This window comes from Olea europaea, unplaced genomic scaffold (assembly GCF_002742605.1).
Source record: "Olea europaea var. sylvestris unplaced genomic scaffold, O_europaea_v1 scaffold1019, whole genome shotgun sequence".
Lineage (NCBI taxonomy): Eukaryota > Viridiplantae > Streptophyta > Magnoliopsida > Lamiales > Oleaceae > Olea > Olea europaea.
In genome coordinates this window covers 226,042-246,387 of record NW_019227515.1, presented here as the reverse complement: position 1 = coordinate 246,387, position 20,346 = coordinate 226,042, and the positions used below count along the sequence as shown (strand labels likewise).

At 34.2% G+C, this 20,346-nt stretch overlaps 2 protein-coding genes across 2 annotated transcripts; one reads left to right on the top strand and one right to left on the bottom strand.

The window, feature by feature from the left end:
* Window positions 1-4,372: 4,372 nt before the first annotated feature.
* On the bottom strand, window positions 4,373-5,085 carry LOC111372639 (calcium-binding protein CML24-like). The gene has a single exon (XM_022995023.1). The coding sequence runs from the start codon at window positions 5,013-5,015 to the stop codon at window positions 4,560-4,562; it is 456 nt and encodes a 151-aa protein (XP_022850791.1). The 5' UTR covers window positions 5,016-5,085; the 3' UTR covers window positions 4,373-4,559.
* A 10,066-nt stretch (window positions 5,086-15,151) lies between these two features.
* Window positions 15,152-19,341, top strand: LOC111372638 (probable fructokinase-6, chloroplastic). Its single transcript, XM_022995022.1, has 7 exons — window positions 15,152-15,626; window positions 16,461-16,669; window positions 17,050-17,262; window positions 17,504-17,701; window positions 17,810-17,947; window positions 18,108-18,224; window positions 18,840-19,341. Exons 1-7 carry the CDS (start codon window positions 15,458-15,460, stop codon window positions 18,972-18,974), a joined length of 1,179 nt encoding a protein of 392 aa, XP_022850790.1. The 5' UTR covers window positions 15,152-15,457; the 3' UTR covers window positions 18,975-19,341.
* Window positions 19,342-20,346: the final 1,005 nt, after the last annotated feature.

Genomic DNA, 20,346 nt, shown 5'->3' with positions numbered 1-20,346 from the left:
TTTAGACACAACTTTTCGACAATTGTGTCTATTGGGACACAACCTTTCAATATCTATAAATAGGCTCCCATACCCCGATTTTTATTCATTCCAAAAATCAGAATTGATTTTCTACTCTCCTGAAATTATCCCTTTGTCCCTGCATAATTTCTGTTTTTATAATTCAGTTCTTGAAAATTACTTTTCGTGCATTTCACTCATCCAGTGTGTGTGGAGAGATCTAAACTTTACGGGTTTGTCGGGTCTTGTAATTTGGAGTACTACTATTACAAGACGAGGTCGTTGTATCTTGGGAAACGAGTGCTGCAATACCGTTAGTACCAGTGCGGGGCATTATTGTTTTAAGAAGAAAGAGTTGAACTCTTGCCTCGACCATTCAAAACCATCCAAACGTCGTTACTCTACCCAAATATAAATTACGGTAACACTATTATTTGTTATTATTTTTCAACAAAAATTTAATAGGAGTGTATTGCGATTGTTGAAAATGGAAAATGATAAATTTGGGATTTTTGATTTGGGATAAATTGGCGTTGAAAATTGGAAATTAAAACTTAAATCATGGAGAAAGAGATTTTTTCAAAAAGTTGAAAATGACGCAATCTTGCATGGATTTCAAAACATGAGACCTCGTAGAATGCAATTTCTGAACTTAGAGCCTATTTGATAAGTTCCATTTTCCACTGTTTTGGTATGTTTAATAGCCAAAATTTTCATGGAATTGATTTTCCATAGAACTCCCTACATGACCACCTTTTCTTGCATTTGAAGGAAAATCAATTCCTTTGGTTTTGGTAGGAACTGGATTTTTCATCTTTTCTTTTCTTTTTTAATTTTTTTGACAATAGAAACAAATTTTATTTTTTTAATTGAGAATTTTCATAAAAAACAAAGTCAAACGAACACAAAAAGATTTAAAATTTCAACATTTTTCAAGTGAATAATTATACTAATCAAGCACATTTAATGGACAATTTCTAGTAAAATAAGTTGTAGACAATTAAATTATTTAGAATTCATTTTCTTTTCACCCAAATTTCATTTTTGCAATTAAACGGATCCTTATAGCTACAGAGTGAGGCAATATCACATATTTTATATTTTTATTTAGCATTATATTGAATTATATTTTCAAATAAATATATAATTTTTTATGTTTTAGTACATTTATATATAGATGGAAAAAAAAATTTATATTATTTAATTTAATATTAATAAACACATCCCTAATTGAGCTGAAGTCTTGGAACCGTCCCTGCAAGAAAGCGTATTCTGTTTGCAAATGACAAAGCATCGTAACATGGCCAGCGAAAAATATTTGGCGAGCATGTGATATAAATTGCATGTAGAACGAATCATAAGTTGCCACTGCCCGTGAGCTTCTGTTCATTTTTATATATTATTATGACTAATGGCTATTGAGAAAGTTAAAGCCAGGCCGTCATCCACCCGTCGTGCTCTGAAATGGGACAATTGTAATGATTTCCACATTTCCCTAATTATTAAAAGATGGTTGTACTTTAGAATAAGTTAAATTTATTTATTTTATACAGCACTTTTATAATACACTAATAGCCGATTCGTTTTTCTATCAATCGCACTTACCTTTAGAGCTACCGGAAATGGAATGGAATGAAATATTTTTTCTCTGACCTAAACCCCATGGTTCCCCCATTTTGGACACAGGGTCCCTCAGGTATTTTCACCCTTTACGATTGTGTCGTAGCTTTCAAAAGATAGCACTTTAGTTTTCGCATACTAGGTGTATTGTAGCTTTAAACCATTTTAAAGAGATTCTCTATTCTTAAAGAACATATATTAGCATTTAGAGAGCATCTATAAATTCAGATAACTAAAATTTTGAATTACTCTAACAAACTTTTTTATACATAAAACTTAAAACCTGTTTGTTTTGGATTAAAATTAAATTTTAATTTAAGTCAAAATCAAACAATCAGTATTAACCACATCTTTTATGGATTTCACAATTTTTCAACAACACATTTCAAAATTTTCTATCACAATGTACTAAAATATCTAATTTTAATTCCCACCAAACACTCTTAATTTTATTATTCCTAAAAAAACATTTATGATTTTTTTTCTATCTTTTATTTGAACTAACTTCTTTTTAGATTATTTTATTATTTTCCTACATTGAAAATTAAAACACTTTAAATACATTTAATTAGAGAGTAAATTTAACTCTCCAAATTTGGAGAGATATTAAAATGTTAATTTAAAGAATTTCTTGGAGCATGATTTTAAATATTGACTCTTTAAAATAGAGAGTATCTCATGTTTAGAAACTCTCTTGAAAATGCTCGCTCCAAATCTATAAATTTATTTAATGAATTCGGCTTTGGATCTGACTGCGAAACTTATATAGCAAACTAAAATTATGACATGGCCAAAGATTGACCATATTAGAACTTGTTTGGGAGTGATTTTAAGAATTGATTTTTTGATCGTTAGGAGAAAAGTATGGTCCACTTATGAGAGAAGAAGTCAAATATGACGGTTGAAATAGTGAAATAACGATCAAAAAATCAATTTTTTGGGCCAAAAAAATCACTCCCAAACAAGCTGTTAATATCTCCATCAAAAATAAATTGAAAGTTAAAACGTCCAAATGAAATTAAAATTGCATGTCAACACGCTTTTCTATCTTTAATGTTTTCTCGTACAATTTGTATATTGTGGCTTCCAGAAGGTTGCACTTGTTAGCCCTTGAATTCTTTTTTCACATACCACAAATCTATTAGTCCATTAATGAATTCGGCTGCGAATCCGGCTGCAAGACTTACGTAGCGAACTAAAATTATGACATGGTTAAAGATCAACCACATTAATATCTCCATCAAGAATAAATCAAAAATAAATTGAAAGTTAAAACGTTCAAATGAAATCAAAATTACGTGTCAAACATGGTTTTCTAGCTTCTTCATGTTATCTCATCAAGATCGTTAGCTCCATAAGCAAAATCTCAACAAATCATTAAACTAGCGTACATGGCAAAAAAAAAAAATTTATAAAAAAAAAAAAAAAAAAAGTTTTGTTTTTTTTTGGAAAAAAAAAAAAAAAAAAAAAAAAGTTAAGGCGTGTTTGATTGTCATGAAAAATATGTTTTTTCTATCCAAATTTCTACTTTTGTACTATTTTGATTGCTATTTTTTCATAAAAAATATTTTTTTACTTTTTGTCATGTGACCATATTTTCCTCAAAATCAAGGAAAATATTTTCTTTAAGGGAGAACCCACTCTGCCTTTCCATCTCTCATTTATCCACTCTCTCTCATCTATTCATTAATAAAAAATGGACAACAATATTATTTTCAAAGTTAAAAATTAAATTAATCAAACACATTTAATTGATAATTTTCATACAAATAAATTTTAAATAATTGAATTACCTAAAAGTTATTTTATTTTTATTCAAATTTCATGTTTGCAATTAAACGTACCCTTAAAAAATATACTTGATAGAAAGTCTGTGTTTTACTTTTATTTTTTAAAACTCATTTTCAACAACACATTTTGCCCTTGTTTGATTTTAATTACATTACATTACATTTTTCTCTCTCCTATTTTTAACCACACAATCTTTCATAAAATAATATTACACGTAAATCGAAAATTTTTCTTTCTTTTTCAACCACTCATTTTTCAAAAAACACTATTCTATACATTAAATTTTCCCCGTAATGGGGGCCAAACAGGGGCTTTATATCATCTACAAGTTTTATCAACTTTTTAACTATATATTTAATTAACTTCATCAAAACTTGTTAAAAATTTGATTTTAATCCAAAAATTAACTTTTTAGACAGACAAAACGCCGATCTTGATATGAACAAACTCAAAGTCTAATTGGAAATTTAAGACCACCTGTGTTGTCATCAACATGGACCACAAAAAGTAAAAGCTACCAGTAGTAGGTGCTATTTCCTCTCACCACTTCAAAAGATATACGCGTTTTGCCCCATCACTCTCAATCCATTATTTCAATTCCGTGTTGAATAATTATGCAACATCCATAAAAAAATCCATTAAAGCCGCAAACAATTTTTCCTTAGGTTTATCTTGTTTGGTCCGGATATTAATTCAATTAAAATTAATTTTTTGATCATTATTTTATTATTTTAATCGATTTTTTTAAATTTTTCTGTCACAATACAAATCCACTTTATCTCTAACAGTAAAAAAAAATTAATTATCAAAATTCTTACTAATCACACTTGATCATATTCCGTTGAATGGTCAACAGATTACGAGTTCATTGAATTAAAATTGCAATAGTTCCACCACCAGTTTTCGTGCTAACAGTTTTTTGTTAATAGTTTGCCCTAAACTAGTTGCAGATGCAAGAAAATTTTAGGAGTAATTCACAATTTTCCTTCCATAACCAGTGAAAATAGAACAACATATTAGAAGATGGACTGTTATTGTGAATATACAAATTCGGTTATTAAACCCTAATTAGACCATCTGAAAGTTACTTAAATTGCAATAGAACAGAAAAGTGGAAGTCAGAATTCAGAAATTCTAAGAGTTACATACTACGATGAAGGCCTACTCATCATCTTCTTGAATTCTTCGAAGTTAACGCAACCATCGCCGTCAACATCGACAGAGCTGATCATACGCCGGCAGTCCTTGAGGCTACACTTCTCACCGAGACCCTTGAGTACCGAGTGCAACTCACTCGCCGAAATCTTCCCATTCTTGTCCTTGTCGTACAAATCAAACGCCTCCTTCAACTCATTGTCGCCACTGCCACAGTAGAACGCCTTAAACTCGTTAATATCGATTGAACCATCACCATCGGTGTCTAATTCCGACATTATGTGCTTCAATTCCTCCTCTTCAGTTTTTGAGCCGAGCGCTTTCATAATTTCACCGAGTTCGGATAAGGAGATTTTGTGATCTCCATTTGTATCGAATTTCTCGAAAACTTTTTCGACTTCTTCTGCTTCGGTTAACAAAACCGCTGGTTTTTTCGAGTTTTTCTCCATTGTTAGTGAGAAATTCAATAAAATTTCTACTAACAACAGAGATTTTCCAATGAGAAGGGGGGCCCCGGTGCGTGATTTATGGTGAAGGTTACGCGGTTTCATACGCGCAGTGTCACGCGGCTCAACTTGGATGATTAATGCGGGAGTCTTTTATTATTTTTGTTTCTAAAGAGCAAAGATCCTCTGGAATGCGTCCACGTAAAATTTCTACACCTCCTGTTTCGTCAATTATTTCCAAACACTTTTAATAATTTTAAATTAATTCCGTTCAAATTAGTTATCCGCTTACCAAATTTAGCCCCTATATGGTAGGGAGGAAATTCAAATTTTTTAGTAAATTTTAATAAAAATTGATAAAATGTAAGCTGAAAAAATATAAGATCCTTAAAATATGTGATTAATTAATTGTTAATTTTGATTTAAATTTTAATCTAGACCAAATAAGGGCTTAATTTATTTCACAAATCAAGGAGATTAATTTACTTTCCAATCATAAAATTTAAATTAACACTGTGTTTTCCATTATGTGGACATTTCAAATTTTAATAATAATACCATACACAAGCTTTGACTTAAAAATATTTGAAACCAATTGGATGTGGACACGTTTTCAACGGCCTATACTGGAGGAGCAGAGGAATACATCTCTTATGGGATTTCACAATTTATGGAGATATATTTATATGTTTTTTAATTACAAAAAGTTTGATTTTAGGGTGGAGTGGAAGGAAGAGTTAAGAAACACACGCTTTTGACGGTTTTATGATGGAGACTTGTACCTGGCCCGGCGTGGATCGGTTAAAAGCGGGTTTAGTATGAAAGGTCTGCTTTTGCCTCTCCGTGCCATCAAAATTATAACGTGCCGATATCACTTTATTCATCAATTAATTACCACAATAAATTCATGATTTATTTGATCAAATGTATTTATTAGGATAATTAATCATAAATTTATCACATTCTTTATTTTTAATTATGTTTGATGTCATTTAAATTAATACCAAATATTTTCTTGAGTGTTTTATAGCACCTTTGCTAGTGTTTTGAAGCACGTTTAGGATAAAAAAAAATGTTGTCCTTTTTCCTATTAAAACAAAAGTGAGATAAAGTAATTGATAACAGTTTTCTTTCTTTGACACGTGTGACAAAGGGTCAGCCACCCACCCACGGTTGGTATTTCGATGGTTTAGTCAACTATATGTACATAGCATACGAGGATTGAGCATCATCGCATGGGAGAGACCAATAGACAGAATTTTGAATAGAATTTAAAGCATCCATCCCCTTTTCCTTTACATTTGTATTACTATTTATAGGGGAGGAATTCTTGTGAAATTAGATTAAGAGGTGTAGGACTAATTCCACGTGTCACACTGTTATTGCCACCAATGATGCTATTCATTATGTTATAAAATTCCACGTACTTTATGATTCATTTAGTTTTATTTGTGGATTGCGGCTCGGAAATCGCAATAATTGATGAGTTGGATATCATTTGTATTATTGGTTTCTCGTAGGGGTGGGCGCGGGTCGGTTCGGTTCGATTCTTAAGAGAATCGAATCGAACCAAAATTTTCGGGTATCTAGTAAATGGAACCGTCGGATCCAAATATAATTATGGAACCGTTCGGATTCGGTTCGGTTCCGTTCGGTTCAGTTCGATTCCGTTCCGTTCCGTTCGGTTCTGCACTATAATTAAATTTTTTAATATTTATAACAACATTATATAAAAACAACTAATGATACATTCAATGGTTTTAAAATGTTAGAGACTAGTAAACTACCTTGTTCAAATGATCACTACAGTCAAAGTTTCGATCGGCGAAGGTCACAGTTTCGATCGGAGGTCACAGTGTTGGTCGACGATTGTATAGGTTTTGGAATATTAGCGAGGCTGCGAGAGCGAGTACGAGAGTCGAGACAATGTTATGCACTTTAGTATAGGTGTTTAAGATTATTTAGTGGATTAGATCTTGTTGGGCTAAGAAATGAAGTAATAAAAAGGATAATTTGGCCAAAAACTAAAAAATCAGAAATGAAATAAATTATTGGGCTAAAAATTTAGATTTAGAAATTGTTAATTTGTTTAGAAAAATTAAAATTAAAATAATTTAATTTACTCAATATAAAAAAAAATTAGAAAGATTCGATTCTTATTTAGTTTTTCGGTTCTTGGTCTAGAACCGAAAATCGAACCGTACCCGTCGGTTCTCAATTCAGATACCCGTTCGGGTATTTAATTTGACAAGAACCGTCGGGTTCGATTCGGTTCGGTTCGGTTCGGTCGGTTCGATTCGGGAGATTTGCCTAGCCCTAATTTCTCGGGAGAAAAAAGTGAGTGCATCAAATTCAGTACTAATAGAAGTAACAAAACATCTTTTAATTATGAGATCAAGAAACCGTGACATCCACTTTAGAATCATTTCTAACCTACCTATATGTTCGTCATTTTCTCCATAAAGGACTTCATTTTTTGGCAAGAAGGACATGTTGCTTAAATTGAACGCAACCACTGATTCTCCACTCCACGATGAGAAGAATTTTAAAGCAACAATGACCACAATAAGTATAGATAAAGGATGTAAAACGGAAACCCATATCAGGCCCTGTTTGAGAGGGATTTTGAAAATTGATTTTTTTATCTTTAGAAGAAAAGTGGGGTCCACCTATGAGAGAAGAAGTCAAAAATTACGATTGAAATAGTGAAATATCGGTCAAAAAATGAATTTTTTGGGATTAAAAATCCCTCCCAAACAAGCTGTCAATAGCAAGCAATATTCTTCCACACATAACAGTTTCTAAAACAAAGATCTTTCTCACAAAACAAATTTGGTTCCAATCTGTTACTTAGAATGCAGAACTAGGAAGTAGGAACAAGGGATCACGATCACATGTTATTCCAAAATATACCCAAAAAAAAAAAAATTAAGAACACTGACAAATCAGTCATCAGAAAACATTTGGATTTAGTAATAAGATAACCATTTTGGTCGCCTTTCTCAATGAATGGGCGTCCAACTTCTCCAAAGCAAACATGTAGAAATGCACGACAAAGTTAGAATTAGCTACTCCAGTATCTAACTTGTCCACCATCTCGTGAGATATTCACCCCTGCAAAAAAAGAGGGGAGAACAAATCAAAATTATGTTCGAAATTGGCATAGAACAACTTCAAGTGTTAGCAACATTTGTATCCATACGCCCCCAGGGCACATCCAAGTTGGCGGAACAATCACATTGGGGGGCTCTGGAACCAAGTGTGGGGAGTTCGATTCCTGGTTGGAGCAGCCAAGTGATGTAATAATCAGAGGAAGGATTGGAGCAGCTTGGTGATGTAATAACCATGGAGGAGGGTCCCTTTGGGGAAGGAGTAAAAGCCATGTGGGAACCTGGGAACCAATAAGGGCACAACCTGCGATTTACCTCCACTAGTCACTGAGGGGTCGGGGGCTAGAGGTCCAGGATTTAGTCCGGCTAAGCTGGGACACCTGGGTTATCCAAAAAAAAAAAAAAAACATTTGTATCCATACAAAATGATCGTGCAACTAGTTAATTTCTGATAAATGTTGACATTCTCCAGTAAACTTTGAAACAACTTAATGAAATCTTTAAATTGCTAGATTTTGAATTCTTCTACACACTGTTGATAGTTAATATACGTGAACTATGTGAAAACATAACAAATAAAAAAACACACATCCTCAACAAATATTTTATTGAAAAATACACTTTATAATGATATCTCAAAATTTATGTACTCTCAAATCATATCATCCTAGTGGTTTCGAGTTATGATGTGTGCTGATAGTGGATGTCATCTAAGGATTGGATCCGCCACCAAGACTAAATTCATCTTCTTTGACTATAATTAATTCAATAAAAATTTTGACAAAGTTTTCCCAGAAAAATATGTGGCACAAATTAACTTAATCAACGTGATAAACATGTGCCCCAAAGTACTACATGATCAAACAAACATATCATACAATCTAGTTATGTCACATAGCTTGACTCATCAAATCAACAAGCTCCAAAAGTTGCTCAACTCAACTGCTACATGGTAAGAAAATGCGTGACAATATATGAGCTTGTAACCCCGTGATTGAAGAGTTTTCAAATAATGATACTCTTCCAGTTAGACATATTTACGAAAAATCTTACTTACACTATGATAGCTAGAATTCAAAAATTATAAAAATATGGTCGTATGTGTGCAGATTTGTACCCAAAGGGCTAAGCACCCTAGCACAGTCCAAAGTCTACGCGAAATACAACTATACCAGAGTAGGTCCCAAATGCCTCAATAATTCATCATACACTATGGACACACAAGAAGTCAACAACACAATTCAAAGTAGGTGAAATCAACATATTGATCGTATAATATGGAAATACATTCACACTGTGCAAAACGAGTAAAATCAGCTGGATGCATTCTAGTGATTCTAAACTTAACTTTATAAAAAAATAAAATATTTATTATTGATATAAATATGCTTAGCTTAATCAAATTAAAATCTTGAAATAATTGCTTGCTTATAAAAGGTATTTTATGCTAAATTAAAAATCACTTTTGTCAAATAATAATTCTGAAACCACGTAATTTTGCAACTTATCTGTTGGGATTATTGGTCCCATATTTGATTTTACCTCAATGATCTTATATTTTTAGCCACTCAGTCAAACCAAAAAATTCGTCTATCATTCGAAAAAAATCAAAGCATCACAAACAGTAAATAAAATGCAGAAAATGTGAAGAACGGGAACAGCAAAAATTGGTCGCCCAGTTTACCCAAACAAGGGCTAATCTGGGGGGCTCAATGGCTAGCTCGTCACTAATGCAAAATAGCCTCACAAGAGAAAGTACAATGACAAGAACCAAATCAGAACAAGTTTTTGGTCACTGATCCAATAGGATCTCCCAAATCACAACCCTAATCTACTTAAGAATCGTAACCCACAAACTCAATAAATCTACAAAATTCAACCACTATTTTAGGCCTCCAAAACACTGTAGCAAAGCACTTTCACAAGGGTTACACAAGATTAAGATCTCATGGAAGATCAAGACGACCAGCCAAGTACAGGAAGAAAAATGAATAGTGTAGAGAGAGATAGATGAAAAGAAACTCAAACTCCAAAAGGAATGAACTAAACCGTCAAAGATTCGTCCCAAGAGCAATATCAGACAAAGGGAATTAATCTCAGCCTTTGATCAAAAAGGGAACAGCCAAGATCACTCTTCAACTAGCACAACTCGTATCAACATGAACCATCCAATTGGGGGTTGCCAAGTGGCCATCCACATCCAAAAGACCAAAACACCCTTACTAATGAGTGATTTCAGAAACACGACTCACAACCTTCACCTTAGTTCTTAAATCGCCAACTCTTTCTAGTTGCTAATTTTGCACATGACGAGCCAAGCCATGCATCATTGCCCGGTACTTGCAAAAGAATTATCCATTATCAATATACGGAATTGATAAACCAAAATTTAAACATACCAGTTGAAAGCATTTTCAGTCTCATATCAAATGGACATGCATCAACATGAATTTTTTCAAGATTTAACTTCACCTGAAGCTGTCTTATAACTTCACCTTAACATATATTTGCTTCTCATAATGAACAAAATTTATAATAACCAACAATGCAATTCGACTAACAATGAGAATAATAAAAGTATCATGCAGAAAATTCAAATAACACAAAACACTTTTTAACCAAATGCATTCTTTCACAAATTTCAAATTTATACAATCATTTCCCAATGTAAAAAGATAAGCAATGATGGATTTCCTCATATCTTTCTCACCCTCAAAGTCATCATCTACATATCCTTTAAGAATAAACCTATCAAGCATTTTCAATTTACAAACAAGGTCATTCTTCACCTCAAAGCCTAAGAGTTGACTCTTATGGATATTTTCCTTCAATTCCCAATGTAGTAAAGATGTTTTAACATCCAGTGGTTCACATTCCCAAATGAATTGAACAACTAATGCTAAAAACAATCTTATTGTCTTATATTCAATGACAAGGGAAAATATCTCAATATAGTCGTACCCCTCTTTCTGTTTGTAAATCCATTTACATTATACCGTTCTTTGACCATTAGGCAAATTAACCCAAAACCCTCTATCCCTAACCAATTTGTAATGATGGATAGAATTCTCTTCAATTGTAGGGGTGTTAGTTTTCATTTCATTTTCACCATCAGATACATCAACCTCATCAATTACAGGTTCATTCTCATCTGAATGAGTGAAGTCATATCTTGCCAACTTCAGCTCATTCTAAAATTTCTTGTGAGATTCAATTTCCTCAAAAGTCATCATGTTGTCTGAATTTTAAACAAGGCATTTTAGATTCATTAAACACAACGTCCTTGCTGTTAATGATCTTAATACTAGGTTTTCCTAAATCCACAACCTGTAACCTTTAATCCCCTTAGGATAGCCTAGCATAACACATCTAATATCCGTAGGCACCAACTTGCCCTCAATTTGGCATGCATACACCATACACCCAAACACTCTAATATGTGCTAAATTTTGTGGCTTCCCAGTCCATAGTTCTTGAGGAGTCTTAAACTCAAAACAACTAGATGGAGATCTATTCATCAAATATGTTGTTGTGCATAATGCCTCAGCACAAAACCCTTTAGCAAGTCCTGAACTGACTAACATACACCTAGCCTTATTCATCAAAGTCTTATTCATTCTTTCCACCACCCCATCTTGTTGAGATGTGTACTTAACCATCCTCTGTCTCATGATTCCCCTTTGCTTACAAAAGTTATCAATTTCGCATTACAAAACTCTAGACCATTATCTGTTCTCAGAATTTTTAACTTCTTATCCAATTGATTTTCCACAATTTTAAGCCAACTTCGAAATTTATGAAAAGTCTCAAATTTAGCCTTTAAGTGATAAACACATATTTTTCTAGAGTAATCATCTACCAAGGATAGAAAGTACTTATTTCCACCAAAGCTGGGATGCTCTTCAGGCCCCCACAAATCTGCATGGACATTATCCAAAAGTCTTTTTGCTATATGTGAACCCACCTCAAAACTCACCCTATGAGACTTTCCCAACAAAGTCTCACAAAAATTTAAAGGTTCAATAAGACCTTTACCAAGTAACTTTTGGTCACTTAAATGTTTCAAACATTTATTTCCTATATGCCCATTCTTTTGTGCCACAATTCAGATTTGTCATCAGTAACACTAAGGAGATTAGCTTCTTGTGAAGTAATTGCCTCACCCATTAGGTAGTACAACCCATTTTTCTTAGGTCCTTTCATTACAACTAGGGAATCTCTCACGAATTTTAGTTTATTATTTTGAGATTTAAAGTCATGTCTTTCATCCTCAAGGATTCCGAAAGATATAAGATTCTTTTCAAGATTAGGGACATACCTAACATTTCTTAATTGCCTAACAATAACATCATACATCTTGATAGCTATGTCCCCAATACCACTAGCAGTATGAGAATTATCATCACCCATATAAACCTTGCTAGGTTCAACTTCCCTATAGTTATAAAACCATGATCTGACGGGACTCATATGGAATATACACCCTGAATCTAAAATCCAATCTTGACTAATGTCTTCACAAGACACAATTATAACATACAAGCTGTCCAATTCATGTCCAACAGCAATATTGTTCGATTCCATATCGTTTTGATCATTTTTCTTCATTTTCCACTCAAAGCAATCTCTCTTAAAGTGCCCTAGCTCCCCACATCCATTAGACTTCTTGTTACTTTTATCTTTGGATTTAGACCGCCCCTTTGATTTTCCATTTACTTTTCTTACCTGAAAGTTATCTTCTCTATTTTCACTTCTCCCTCTTACAAACATAATTTTTTCCTTAGCATCTCTTGATTCCTTTTTAACCTCTAAATCTCTTGATCTTAGGGTATTTATTACAATTGCTTGTGAGAATTTGTCCCTCGAGTATTTCATTGGGTTTCTCACATCCTTGTAAGAGTCAGGCAAATAATTCAATAAGATGACAGCCAAATCCTCATCATCAAATTTTTTATCATTATGTGCAAGACTCTTCACAATTATACTAAAATCACTTAGATTCACTTATAAGTCCTTTCTCAAGTCCATCCTAAAACTAAACAATTTCTCCAAAAGGTAAATCTTATTTAGCAATGTTTTAGTTAGGAATAGAACATCAAGTGCAGTCCATAAATCCTTAGCATTTTTAGCTTCATCAACTTGTCTAACAATATCATTAGACAAATGCAAAATTATAGAGCTGTATGTAGTCTCATTCATTTCTTCAATTTCAGCAAGTTTAGATTTTAATTTAAGAGAAAATGTTTCAGGATCATCAAGGGCTTTAGCAACCTTTTGTTGGACTAAAATAGCCTTCATTTTCTGCTTTCATATCAAGTAATCCCCGTTTTCATCGAGTTGAGACAGTTCTGACCTTCACCTCATAACAGATTATGTGGAAGGGTGGTGTGAACTTGAGGCCATTTGGCAATCTCAGATTCCCAAAAATAGGCATAAAAGTTTTTTGAAAAAAAAAATCACAGGTTTTACAGATCAGTCAAGAAACAGTTTTAGAATTAAACAGATGAAATAAAAAGTCAAATTACTGTGAATTGTGTGTGCTGCAGGCATGTATTATAATCAGCAATAACAAGTAATTCGTCAATTAAAAGTTATGCAGTCCGGGTATTTGTAATACTCAGCAATAGCATGTTATTCGTCAATTAACAATTATGTTGTCTAGATTACAACATATATCAATAAAGCATGCAGCAACAAATTCCAATTTGCATTAAACAATAAGAAACGAGTATGAGATTTTAACTTGAATTCAAAAAATCTAAACGATCTCACCAAATTGTTGAACAATAGTTTAATGTTTCTATATCCAATTCCTTATTAAGAAGCTACAGAGTTCAGCAGGTCCACCTCCAATTTAGTGAAACCAATACGGTAATTCAACTTGAAACACTTGATCAAACAATATCAATAAGCGCTTTGAAAGAGAATATAATATCAAATATCTTTATCAAAAGATGTCTACAAAATCCACCAGTGTGCACCCTGGAGATTTCGCTAGACCCAATTTCAAGAACCTCACTATATGACCCAAGAAAAATGTCTACAATTAATTTTTCCCAAATTGTAGATCACTTGAAAAACTGATTTTTCACCAAGGATGATTTTCAATTGATAATTTTTCAGAAATCAAAAAAAGCTCAAGAACTCCAATACAAGCTCTGATACCATTTTTGTTGGGATTATTGGTCCCAGGTTTGATTTTACCTCAATGATCTTATATTTTCAGCCACTCAATCTAACAAAAAAATTCATCTATCATTCGGCAAAAATCACAACATCACCGACAGTAAATAAAATTCAGAAAATGTGAAGAACAAGAACAACAAAAAATTGATCACCCAGTTCACCCAAATAAGGGCTAATTTGGGGGGCTCAGTGTCACTAATGCAAAATAGCCTCACAAGGGATACAATAACAAGAACCAAATCAAAACAAGTTTTTGGTCACTGATCGAACAGGATCTCCCAAATCACAACCCTAATCTACTCAAGAACCGCAACTCACAAACTCAATAAATCTACAAAATACAGCCACTATCTTCAGGCTTCCAAAAAACTGTAGCAAAGCACTTTCACAAGGGTTACACAAGATTAAGATCTCATGGAAGATCAAGACGATCAGCCAAGTACAAGAAGAAAAACGAAGGGTATAGAGAGAGATAAAAAGAAAACTCAAACTCCAGAATGAATGAACTAAACCGTCAAAGACCCATCCCAAAAACAATATCAGTCAAAGGGAATTAATCTCAGCCTTTGATCAGAAAGGGGACGGCCATGATCAGTCTTCAACTAGCACAACACGTGTCAACATGAACTGGCCAATTGGGCATTGCCAAGTGGCCATCCACATCCAAAAGACCAAAACACCCTTACTAAGGCGTGATTTCAGACACACGACTCACATTATCTAATTACTGAAAACCATATAAAAATAAACAGATCATTTACAAGTTGAAACATAGAGAAATAAAAACCGGGAATATATTTCACCCGAAAAAACTCTGAAAGGTCATTAGATGTCCAAACTCCAAAGAGAAATGAACACCTGGCACTGTCTCGCTCCATTTCTTCTTACACTCTTGTCTCATCTTTCTCCGCTGCACTTCACAGTAACCCCAACCCAACATCCCCCCACTCCAACTACTCAAAAACCAGCTGAAAAATTCTCAAGAATTATCTCTCATTCTTTAATATATATTTCTTATTGTTCGATATAATCAATTCGCCTGCTGACATTTCCTTTTCATACCCTCAAATTTAACGCCAAACAGTAATTTGATTTGGCCCTCAAGTTCCCCATAAGTAAGATCATTTAATTTTCTTTTGTGCTGAATTAATGGCGATTCACGCGGCTGTCTTGAGCTTCGGCTGTGTCTCCTTGAATTATCACGCTTCTGGGCCATCCCGTAGGTTGTTTGGGCCCTCTGTTCTCCGGCAGCGCAAAGTCAAAGCACCTGTTTTCTCTTTTCCGTCGCCGGCTTCATTTCCACGCTTCAGACTTCAAGGTCAGAATCTATTCCAGTTATACTTGCGTGCAAATTGAATTCTGGACAGTGTTTTACGTGGGCCATATAACTTGATTTCACTTAATTTTATATCTGTTATGGGATAGGAACTTAATTTCTTGTTTTACGAAGCTAGATTGTGTGTCCTTGTATAGATAAATTGGGATGTTTGTTGAAACTTGGAACACAGTTTAGTTGATTGAAGAATGTCAATTAGTTTTTCAGTTTCAAAAGGAAAAACCGAAAAAGTATCCAAGATGAAGCAGGTCAATTCTAGTCAACTAATTGCCAGTTTGCCACACCCCAGTCCCTATTGTCTATGGGACAGGCATTGACTGTTCCACCTCATGAGGATTGAGGAAGTATGCGAGAGGATCGATTTTAACCAGGAGTAGGGTTAAAGCACTCAGCAGTAATATCACACAGGATTCATTTATTCATAAAGTGTTAGTGAAATTATCGTAAATGTACGGTGGTGAGACGATATCATATTATCTAAAAGCTTAAGCTATTAGAGAAAGTACAAAGTTTTCGTTTCTCATTGAATATTTTTAATCCAAGCTGAAATAGAAAAAGCCGCAAGCACCACTAGGCTCAGTCGCCTGGATTTAGGAAAGGTAAAGAAATAATAGCTGTACGTTCTGTCACGGCTGGAGATGGACGTTCAAAATGCTTCACTGTACCGTGTGTCTGTGTCCATATTAAAAAAGAGCCTGCTAAATTTTTAAATAAACTTGAAAGATGGCCAGGCAATTCTTGTATGGCTTTTTTACTGGATGACATTTTTTAGTTCAAGAATTTCTTGGAGTAATTCCTTGTTCTCAATTCTTTTAGGAAAAGCACTAGAAAGCAATGATGGGGCATTGGAAAAGGAGGAGTCTCTTGTGGTCTGTTTTGGGGAAATGCTGATTGATTTCGTCCCAACCACAAGTGGACTCTCCTTGGCTGAATCACCGGCATTTAAGAAAGCTCCTGGAGGTGCACCTGCTAATGTGGCTGTTGGCATAGCTCGCCTTGGCGGTTCATCAGCTTTCATTGGAAAGGTATTATTGATAATAATTTATTATTATTATTTTTTGTTTTTTGCATGGGTAATTTTCTTCCTTCAAGCTGATTCGAGAGTTTTAAGGTTTGGTAACAAGCATTAGCTTTACCTTTTAGGCAAATTGTGAATAAGAAAATTGTAATTACTTTAAAAAAAAGACATAAGATGAAGGGAAGCGTTTAGGCTTACCTTCTTCACCATCAAGCACAGGTTAGAATATGTAATGGCATTTAATATGAAATGAAAAAGGTACTCATTATTTTGTGTCCTTATTATTCTTGTGTTTAACTGATATTTGACCTAACATTATGAGGATTCTGTAAAATTGTAGACAGGTGGATGAAATCATTTTCAATTTTTTATTTGGTATGTGTACAGGTGGGTGAAGATGAATTTGGTTACATGCTTGCTGATATTCTGAAGGAGAACAATGTGAACAATGAAGGAATGCGGTTTGACCCTGGTGCTCGAACTGCTTTAGCATTTGTAACACTCAGAAAGGATGGGGAGCGTGAATTCATGTTTTATCGTAATCCTAGTGCTGATATGTTGCTTCAAGTAGCTGAACTTGATCTTGATTTGATTAAGAAGGTATGTGAGGATGACAGATAAATTGCTGGAAGAAACATTTTGTTGCTTAACGAAATAAAGGAAAGTTATGAAAGGGGGAAAGAAACCAACTTCATTTTTCAACCAGTTCTCAATTATTAAAGTAGAGGGGCATTTGGTTTAGAAAACTTGTGTCTTTTCAAATTTCTATTTACTTGAGAATCTTACAAGTGCTACTGTTTTGGAAACTAAGTTGATTTTGCTTATTGTTGTCCTTCACCAGGCCAAAGTTTTCCATTATGGTTCTATAAGCTTGATTACAGAACCTTGCAAATCGGCCCACATTGCTGCCGCAAAAGCTGCTAAAGATGCTGGTGTGATCTTATCGTATGATCCAAATTTGCGGCTTCCATTGTGGCCATCAGCAGAAAGTGCTCGAGAAGGCATCCTAAGCATATGGGACATTGCTGACATAATTAAGGTACTCCACATTATTTTACAAGTGCATAATGACATAAACTTCCCAATGTGCATCACTCCATGACTTTGGAATGAAAGTATAAAATTGCATTTTGGCATGATTCATCAGATAAGTGAGGAGGAGATACGCTTTTTAACCCAAGGGGAAGATCCATATGATGACAGTGTCGTTCGCAAATTGTACCATCCGAATCTTAAATTACTTCTAGTTACCGAAGGCCCAGATGGTTGCAGATACTACACCAAGGTGTGCTTCTAAATGCGTGTTTTCTGTATTGCAAAACAGTTATAGGCACTTCTTTAGCAAATTTTTTGTTGTAAATGTATACCTCCCTAAGTTTTCCATGATTAGTACATTCCTGTGATAGCAGTATATCTGATACTGCCTGGAGTTCTGACTCTTGCAGGAGTTCAATGGAAGAGTTAAGGGTTTGAGTGTGGATTGCATTGATGCAACAGGTGCCGGGGATGCTTTTGTAGCTGGAATTTTATCACAGATAGCTGCTGATATCTCACTGCTTCAGGTATTATCTTTTTAACAACGCAATAGATGACGCTAGACATATTGTGGAGTTGTGTACTGTTAATGAAATTTGTTGCTTTATATTTGTTTTTAACTGTCACGTTTTCACTTCTCGTTCTGTAGATAATAACACAGATACCCTTAAGAATAATACTTAGTGGTTTTATGATTTCAAATTGATTGAACGTCTGATCCGTAAGCAGCATAGAATAACTCAACCCACTGCTATATATGCCGCCAAGCAATTCTATATCAGAGCTCAGATCAAATGACTACTAGTTCTATTTGTGCTCGTTTAAATATTGATGATTATCTTGCTCATATTGGCCATTCTATAGATATAATATATTTGCATGATTTCAATAGGAGTTTACGAAGAAATAGCAATGGTAGTTCCTACATTTCTATTAAGCAGGTAAAATGACAAAAATTTCATCAAGTACATCGGGAAAAAAATTCAAATTCATGTATTTCGTTGGAAGATTTGAACATCTCAAATATTTATGTTCAGGCACTTGTTTCTGTACATCGATAATGGCACATGATAAAGATGGACCCTTTCACGCTGTTCTTAATATTCCTGTTTCTGTTTGAATTTTCTTGGACTCTCTTGTAGAACGAAAACCAACTGAGAGATGCTCTGAAATTTGCTAATGCTTGTGGTGCCTTGACTGTGACTGAGAGAGGTGCAATTCCAGCTTTGCCAACTAGAGAAGCTGTGCTAAATGCCCTATTCAAGTCAGTAGCATAGACGTTTCTCCAAATCTATGCAATTCCATGGCCGGCTGATCAAATGTCCATCTCATATTTATCATTATAGATCATCTAGCATAATAATGTGGAGCTGATTGACTGAAATTTTTAGTTTAGTTTAGGATTTAAACACTGGTTCATCTCCTAAATCTGATTTTCTCTTCTTCTTTTTTGAAGTATGCTAGAATCTTGATTGTAATATTATCTGTAAGTGATGGAGAGCGATGATATTTTGCCTGTTCTATCCACTGGAATTACAATACGCCAAGTGTAAGCTATGTTAGCCATTGAGCTTTGAGGGCTCAGTTGTCATCACAAGATGTGATGCTTGAACGTTTATTGAACTCAATTAGATGTTTTGTGTAGAAGGTTTCAAATTTTACGTCAAATAATTAATGGAATTTTCTTGTTTTTGAACCTCAAATCATTTAGCCAGGCAAACAGGTTTGTCACAATTTGAGCTGGAAATTGATGTAAAGAGGAGGTTCCAACACTATTAGATTTAATCAACAAAAAAAAACTTGCAATATGAAAATATTGAAGCACAAGAAAAAGGGGATCTCATTAAATTGCCCTAAGCCAGTATCAATTCGAAGATCTCTCAAATGTATATGTGCGGTTTTCTCCAGCAAGTCCACTGCGAGTGTTGACCGCACACCAAGGCTTAGAAATTAGGAACTTTTCGCACTCAGACCAGAATCACCCAAGATCATAGAAGATTCGATCTTCTCACGTCAAATAGGGTTCACACAAGAACACAGTACACTTCTCAAAAAGAATCACTCAAGATTACAAAACCAGATATGAGAAAGTGTTGAAAATCAAATAGAAACTTTAATTTTCGAAGAGAAGAAGATGAACTCGAACGGCCGGAGAGCAGATAGAAGAGTCTAGAAAGCCAGAAAAATCACGCGTCTCAAACCCTATGATTCTCTTTTATATGAGTCACCAAATGGTCAGTCATCCAATGGACATGGGGTTGACACATGGCATCATCATGAGCGTCCATTAGAAGAAACACGATTTTTGTAAATTGAAAGTGTGTTTTTAAGGGACCAGCTAACACTTTAAAAAACAACAAATAAAAGTCAGCTGGTCAACTCACACAATTGTATCATTGTGCCACAACCTTTCAATTGATACAAGAACATGCAGAATTGAATATCAACTGAACTGTTTGAGATTTGGCTCTTCATATTGTTGGGTAGAGGACCTAGATAGGGCCAAGTCAATCTTGAGTAGATGCATTCTATCGATGTTCGCTCGAAGCAAAAAGCTACTCAAACTCGACTGGCTTTGGTTTGAGATTATGAGTCTTCAATTCTTAAGTTCAAACTTTACCGTAAAATCTTAATAAAATAATATTATTG